Source organism: Colobus angolensis, unplaced genomic scaffold, assembly GCF_000951035.1.
Source record: "Colobus angolensis palliatus isolate OR3802 unplaced genomic scaffold, Cang.pa_1.0 Scaffold92, whole genome shotgun sequence".
Lineage (NCBI taxonomy): Eukaryota > Metazoa > Chordata > Mammalia > Primates > Cercopithecidae > Colobus > Colobus angolensis.
This window is the reverse complement of record NW_012123154.1, coordinates 2,505,504-2,513,446: the sequence shown is the minus strand read 5'-3', so window position 1 is coordinate 2,513,446 and position 7,943 is coordinate 2,505,504. Positions and strand designations below refer to the sequence as shown.

General features: G+C 45.1%; 1 protein-coding gene across 1 annotated transcript in view; it reads right to left on the bottom strand.

The window, feature by feature from the left end:
- The window catches only part of VWA3A (von Willebrand factor A domain containing 3A), a 62,830-nt gene that overhangs the window by 32,004 nt on the left and 22,883 nt on the right, over positions 1 to 7,943 (bottom strand). The window contains exons 9-14 of the mRNA XM_011931907.1: positions 6,353 to 6,478; positions 5,034 to 5,142; positions 4,726 to 4,791; positions 3,186 to 3,311; positions 1,083 to 1,218; positions 568 to 671 (exon numbers count right to left, since the gene is read on the bottom strand). Coding sequence (XP_011787297.1) covers positions 568 to 671; positions 1,083 to 1,218; positions 3,186 to 3,311; positions 4,726 to 4,791; positions 5,034 to 5,142; positions 6,353 to 6,478 — 667 coding nt within the window. The remainder of the gene's footprint in view (positions 1 to 567; positions 672 to 1,082; positions 1,219 to 3,185; positions 3,312 to 4,725; positions 4,792 to 5,033; positions 5,143 to 6,352; positions 6,479 to 7,943) is intronic.

Sequence of the window (7,943 nt, the reverse complement as noted above, 5' to 3'; positions counted from 1 at the left end):
TCCATCCATCCATCCATCCATCCATCCATCCATCCATCCATCCATCCACGTTTCCATTTATTCATCATTCTTTTCCTTCTTCTGGCCAACCTTCCTTCCAACTACCTTCTCAGCCATCCAGTAAACATTCATTGATTTCCTACTCATACTAAACATGGGGGATAGAGAGTTAGAGAAGTGTTCCCTGTTTATACTTCATACTTGATGGGGATTTAAATATGTAAAAATTCATGCATTAACCCTTTATGGGAGCAATAGCAGAAGTCTGTATTAGGTACAGCGAGGACATAAAGAGAGCAAGTCTGTCCTGTCTGAGTTGGGAGGAGAAAACTTTCATGGAGGGGGTGACCGTGGTACCTGATTTATCCCTCTTGCCCCATCTCCCAAGTTCAATTTTTCAGATCTTTGAAAACCAACAGCTACAGTGGATTTGATGTGCATTCTAGGGTCCTGGGTGGGAAGCCTGAATCCCTGGTGATTCTTATTGCCAGAACATTTAAGAAGGTGGGAAAAGCCACCAGGGAGCTCTCCTGCAGAGGACTGGAGAAAATGATGACTCTGAATTACCTCATGGATAGTTGATGATACTGTTTTCTGGAGAATAGGTACAAATTCCTCCACAGGAGAGAATGCATTGGGTGCCAGGACCTGATACAGACTTAATTTCTTGGCTGAAAAAATAAATTGTGAGGTTGTAAGCACTGCCTGGGAAGCTCCAAATGGTTCAAGCTTTTATTTTTTTGAGACAGGGTTTTGCTCTGTCACCCAGGCTGGAATGCAGTGGCACAATCATAACTCACTGTATCCTCAAACTCCTGGACTCAAAGTATCCTCCTGCCTCAGCCTGCCTGAGTATCTGGGACTATAGGTGTATGCCACCACGCCCAGATAATTTTATTTTTTATAGAGATGGGCTCTTGCTATGTTGCCTAGGTTGGTCTCAAATCCCTGGTCTCAACTAATCCTTCCTTTTTGGCCTCCCAAAGTGCTGGGATTGCAGATGTGAGCCACTGTGCCTGGCCGGATTCAAGCCTTTTAGTCAGTCACCTGCTTCCTGGGTTCTGCCCTCTTTGGAGATTTACCTTTCAGACCATTGACCTTAAGCCACTCTGCAGAAGTCTTGTCCAAGTTTGGAAACTCAATGGTGAGAGGAGCGTCATGCTTTGGGGGTTTAGGCAAGAGGCTTATGAGTAGCCCATTTGTAATCTCTGTGGAAATCTAAATTCAATGAGAAAGCCCTCATTATATAATCATATTTTAGAGTTGAAAAGTCCTCAGTCTTCACCCTCCACCCAGTCAACGCAAGTGGAGCATCTTAAACACTCCATGGTAGATTAAAGGCGGTTTTGCCTTTCCCTTCCGTCATCCCCTCCCCTTCTCTGATTTCTGGAATTTCCAGGGGAAGATGGAGGAGTACCCAGCAACTCGTTTGCTCTCACAGTGGCCTATGCTCTTGGCCCCCTCCCTAACCTTACCGGGAAGATCAGCACCACGGACTCCAAGATGACAGGTCGCCCCTCCATGCTTTGGAGAACTAAAATCTCCTGCAGCAAATCACTCAGTGAGCCCCACGTGGCCACCCTGTGGCCACATTTACAAAGTAAAGAACCGAGGCTCTGAGAGGTTAAATTACATAGTGAATGTATAAGTAAAACATAAAACAGCAAGTCCCAAACTTCAGAGATTTGAGCACTGCCTTCATGAATTTTGCTATATCTGAGTACTACTGTATTATTATATTTTAAGAATCAACATGTAACATTAAAGCTTTTTAGTTACTAACTTTAAGTTTAAAAATTCAATCCCTTTCACAGTTTTAGAAAGAAGATCTATGATGACCATAATGAGCTAGTTTGAAATAGATACCATTTAAAAAATATATTAATCCATGCACCACCTAAAATTATCTTGCAAACTACAAGTAGTACATGCACTTCATTTTTGGAAACTCTTGGCAAGGTTTTGGGCCTTAGACCTGGGTTCAATCCAAACTCAATCTATTTCTATCTCTGCAATCTTAGGCAAGTTATGTAACCTCTTAGCTTTGGTTTCCTCATCTATAAAAAGTAATAATATACTTAACTCAGACTGTTGTTAAGATAAAGCATTTAAATAATTGAACATTGTGCCTATCTTATAATGAGCATTTAATAAATGAGAACTATTATAATTCTTTTTTTTTTTTTTTTTTTGAGACGGAGTCTTGTTCTGTCACCCAAACTGGAGTGCAGTGGCACTATCTGGGCTTACTGCAACCTCTGCCTCCTGGGTTCAAGTGATTCTCCTGAGTCAGCTTCCCACATAGCTGAGATTACAGGTGCCTGCTACCACGCCTCACTATGTTTTGTATTTTTAGTAGAGACAGTGTTTCACCGTGTTGGCCAGGCTGGTCTTGAACTCCTGACCTCGAGCGATCCACCTGCCACAGCCTCACAAAGTGCTGGGATTACAGGTGTGAACCATCACATCTGGCCAATAACTATTATAATTCTAATACTAATTGTTGTTACTGTATTTATATATTTTTAAAATTCTTTTTTGAGACAGGGTCTCGCTCCGTTGCCCAGGCTGGAGTGCAGTGGTACCATTATGGCTCACTGCAGCCTTGACCTCCCAGGTTCAATCATCCTCCCACCTCAGCCTCCTGAGTATCTGGGACTACAGGCACGTGCCATCGTGCCTGGCTAATTTTTAAATTTTTTGTAGAGATGGTGTTTTGCCATGTTGCACAGGCTGGTCTTGAACGGCTGGACTCAAGTGATCCTCTGGCCTTGGCCTCCCAAAGCACTGGGATTTCAGGTGTGAGCCATGGCTGAGGTGAGAATGACTCTCTTCAAGACAGCCTATTCTGGGTGGTTGAGGTTTTCATGATTCTCCAAACTGGGGGTAAGGGAGGGGACAGTGACAAGACAGAGGGGGTGGCAGGAGCCTGCTGATCTTTCTCTGAAATAAATTTTACAGTTAGTAAATCCACCACGATCTTTCTGGCACCATGGTAGGCCCAGCCAGCCCACCCAACTCAGAGCTCTGGGGTGCAATGAAGGGTGGGCCTTGCCTTGTTTCGATTTTAGGAAGTGACGGGCACCGGCAGCTGTGCCGTCTATGAACAGGTGAGAAAGGGGAACAACAATGCCAGCTGAGTGCTGCTGGGAGAAGGCCCCAGAATTGACACTCACACCACCTACCTCCTCCATGGTGCAGGTGAGCGCCTCACAGGGGCTGCTGTGCCTCAGGGCTTGCACGTGGCTGAGGAGGCTCTGGGCCTTCTGAATTTCTGCCAGGAGCTCATCCATATCCCGGCTGGTGTAGAGCTGAGGGTGGCAAGAGCAATCAGCCAGCCAGAATCACTTGGCTACCTGCAGAGGCCAACCCAGGAAGGGGCAAGCAGCCAGGCCAATGCCCAGGCAGAGGGGCAGACTCTCTCCACTAGGCCTTATAAACTGCTACCCATGTGCCAGGAAGAGCCTGCAGACATACTGTGCTCCATTTGTGCAATTGACCTGCTGTGTTTTAAAACAATTGAAGAGTTTTCTAATTGTAAAAGTATAAAGAAACATTTTACATACTCTAGGATGGCTATAATAATAATAATAATAATTTATTTATTTTATGATCATTTTAAGAGAAAGGGTCTTTTTCTGTCACTCAGGCTGGAGTGCAGTGGTGCAATCATTGGTCACTGCAGCCTCGAATCCTGGGCTCAAGCGATCCTCCTGTGTCAGCCTCCTGAGTAGCTGTGACTACAGCCATGTGCTACCACGCCAGGCAAATTTTTAAATTTTTTGTAGAGATGGGCTGTCACTATATTGCCTAGGCTAGTCTCAAACTCCTGGCCTCAAATGATCCTCCTGTCTCGGCCTTCCAAAGCACTAGGATTACAGACATGAGCCACCATGCCTGGTCAAGCCACAGGTTTTAAGATAAAATATTTCTTAAACCAGTCAATTTCAGTCATTTACTTTACCTTTCTAACCTCTGTAGTCTGAGTCACCTACAGACAGAGTCCAGATGATGAGGTATCAAGATAGGGTGCTGCCTGAGTTTGGCTCCCTGCTATGACAAGCAGGGACCTTGTGACCTTTGAATTCACTTGTGAGATGCAAACACTCATTTACTCATGGTTATTAACGGTAGGCAAGACACAGCCTGGGAGCGACCAGATGATTGCATTCTTAATCTTCCAAATGGACCTACACACATGTTTGCTAATCGTTGCCTCTCTTGTGAACACAGGGTGGCTGATGTCTAGTTATTAACTGGGACAAGGACAGTAATGGATGGATCAGTACAGAACGGATTGCTCATTTTGCTCTGCAGTGGGTCCCCTGCAGTAGCAGGAGTTGATCTAGGAGAGAAAATCAAGGCAATTCAGACTCAGTGCTTTCTGGGGAGCAGAGCTAGGCTGGGGCCTATATTAATGGCAACTGGAGAGTGATTGAGGATTCTGCAGGCAGGGTTTTAAAAGGCCCCTGGGCTCCCAGGCATGCAATCAATGCATCATACAGGCTGACCAAAGCATCTCCTGTGACTTCAGGTTGTCCCTGTTCTTCCCACATATTCATTCTAACCTGATTTTACCTGTGTAACCTCATTGAATACAGGTGGGGACAGGGAGGAAAGGAGAAACAAGTGTATAGTGTGGTCCTGGCCCAGACCTCCCGGGTACAACGCTGGAGGCAGACAAGGAGAGAAGAAGAGGGCCCACGTGTTGGCAGAAGGGCTTACCTCCATCTTTGGGCTGTAGCAGTGGTAGTAGCCCCTAACAGCTTCTGCAAGGTTCTTCAGGATAGTCTGCAGGGATGAGGCCAGGGTCAGCCCTCACTAGGGCAACACCAATACTCCAGTAAGTCTTCTCCTTGACTGAACCTCCCAATTATCCAAAGCTTCCCATTTTACCAAAGGGAGAACCAGGCATAAGGACAGGCGCATTCTCGTCCATACTCGGGGGCCTGTCCAAGCATGAGGCCTCAAAGGCCAGCCCAACTCACTACTGCCAAAGCCAAGGGACACCTCAGAGAATCTCGGGCACTCACAGGGGGCAGCTGATCATCGCAGCTGTAGGTGATGAAGTGGATGATGAGGTCTCTTCCCATGGTGGACTGCTGGATGTAGTCGGACAGGATTTCAGAAGGCTGATCTGGGCTGGGGAGAAGGGAGAAAAGTGGACACCCCAGGTCAGATCACTTTGAGAACATTTCAGAGCAAAATGGTAATTCCCAAGGAACATCTACCCATTCTTAACTGGCCACCTGTGTCCCAGGTCATCTATGCGGGATGCAGGGCTAGGTGGACTGCAGGCCTGGCTCCTCTGCAGATGGGTGGCCTGTGACTGCAGTCCTTCCCTCGTGTGTGTGAAGAGTCATGGTTGATGATCTTTTCTCTCTTTCCTTTTTTCTTTCTCTCTCTTCCTTCTTTCCTTCCTTCTCCTCTCTCTCTCTTCCTTTCTCTTTCCTTTTTCTCTTTCATTTTCTCTCTTCCTTCTTTCCTTCCTTTTCTTTTTCTTTCTTTTCTTTTCCTTCCTCTTTTTGTTTTTTTCTTTTCATTTCTTTTTCTTTCTCTCTTCCTTCTTTCCTTCATTTTCTCTCTTCCTTTCCTTCCTTTCTCTTTTCTTTCATTCTGTTTGTCTTTCTCTCTCCTTTCTTTTCTTTCTTTCTCTCTTTCTCTTTTTCTCTTTCTGCCTGTGACTGTGATCCTTCCCTCATGTATGTGTGAAGAGCCATGATTGATGATCTTTTCTCTTTCTTTTCTCTTTTTTTTCTTTCTTTTCTTTCTTTCCTTCTTTCTTTCTTTCCTTCTTTTTTCTTTCTTTCTTCTTTCTCTTTCTTTCTTTCCTTTATTTCTTTCTCTTTCTTCTTTCTTTCCTTCCTTCCTTCCTTCCTTCCTTCCTTCCTTCTTTCTTTCCTTTCCTCTTCCTTTCCTTCCCTTCCCTTTCCTCCCCTCCCCTCCCCTTCCCTTTCCTCCCCTCCCCTTCCCTTTCCTCCCCTCCCCTTCCCTTCCCTGGGTCTCACTCTGTTACCCAGGTTACAGTGCAGTGGAACAATCATAGCTTACTGCAGCCTTAAACTCCTGGGCTCAAGCAATCCTCCTGCCTCAGCCTCCCAAGTAGCTGGGACTACAGGTGCACACAACCATAACCAGCTAATTTTTATCTTTTTTTTAGAGATAGGTTCTCATTGTGTTGCCCAGACTGGTCACAAACTCCTGGCTTCAAGCAGTCCTCCTGTCTCGGCCTCCCAAAGTGCTGGGATTACAGGCATGAGCCACTGTGACCGGCCAGTCTTTTCTCAAACAGTGGTTTGGTTCTTCAGTCCCTTTCGTGTAGTATGTCACCTGCTTAGGAAAGAAGACCTACCAGCTTCTCATGATGACCACCAGGGAATCCAGCCCCTTGAGAGTGAAGATCTTCTTCAGAGCTTGTAGCAGGTTGCTGCCTCCATCAGGCTGCAGTGTCTTTACCCAGAGCTTAAGTTCCTGGAGGCTGGGGGGAGACAACAACGGCAACCTAATTGTAAGACTGTTTGTATTTAATTTCATTTTAATTTCTTTTTAGAGATAAGGTCTGGCTATGTCACCCAGGCTGAAGTGCAGTGGTGCAATCATAACTCACTGTAACCTCAAACTCCTGGGCCCAAGTGATCCTCCTGCCTCAGCCTCCCAAGTAGCTGGGACTGTAGGTGTGTGGCATCCTGCCCGGCTAATTTTTATATTTTAGGTAGAGGGCTGGGCATAGTGGCTCATGCCTGTAATCTCAGCACTTTTGGGGGCCAAGGTGGGTGGATCACTTGAGGTCAGGAATTCAAGTGTGAGCCCCTACACCTAGCCTGTAGTATTAGGTACCAGGCCCAGGACAAATATTAGCTCATTTAAACCTAATGATAACTTGTTGAAGTGGTACCTTTATTCCCATTTTGTAGATGAGGAAACTGAGTTAGGACTTGCCCAAGGTGATAAAGTAAGCAACTGTTAAAACTGAGATTTCAAACCAGGTCTGACTCTAAGATCTGAGCTTTTAGAAATTGTGCTATGTGAGGGTCTGGGGCTGAGTTCCTTCCTCCCCACACCTACTCTCTTGGGAGCCAGCCCTCAACAGGAGGCATGGAGTTAATTCTGCAACCCTAAGAAGGCTCTAAGAGAAAGCATTATGGCTGTGTGGCTTATGTCCCACATGGGCTGGGGTACACACCACTGGTGAGAAGAAAAATAACTTAACTTGATTCTTTCTTGGCTAAAACTTTGCACAACACTAGTGAAAGAGGTCTGTTCTTTCTACTTCAAAAAATCAAAAATCTGAAAGAGAAAATCTCAGCGTGGTGCTAATAAGTTCATCTTTCATGATCATAACTGTCAAGTCTCCTTTTTGAACATCAAGAACAAGTCCCAGGTCTAGCACCTTCTCTAGCCAATAGATTTAAGCTGGAATTTAAAACCATTGTTTTTCTCTCATTGTATTTATTTATATGGCTGCTTTCTTTCTTTTTTTTTCTCAAAGCCATTAAAGAAAGATATATGGTTGCTTTCTAATTATAGAAATATAATTACATGATTATAGAAGTATAATCATGCAAGTGATATGAACTTCTCAGTTACGGTATTGATAGAAAGTTTCCTTCAGGCCAGGAGCAGTGACTCATGCCTGCAATCCCAGCACTCTGGGAGGCTGAGGAGGGAGGACCACTTGAGGCCAGGAGTTCAAAACCAGTCTGATCAACATAGCCAGACCCCATCTCTACAAAAAAGGAAACATTTAAAAAATTAGTTGGGCACACCCTTGTTGTCCTAGCTACTGGGGAGGCTGAGGCTGGAGGATCATTTGAGCTCAGGAGATAAGACGGCAGTAAACTATGATTGTACCACTGCACTCCAGACGTGACAGAGCAAGACCTTGTCTCAAAACAAAACGAAAAAAAATGAAAAAAACAAGTTTCTTTCTTTTTTTTTTTTTT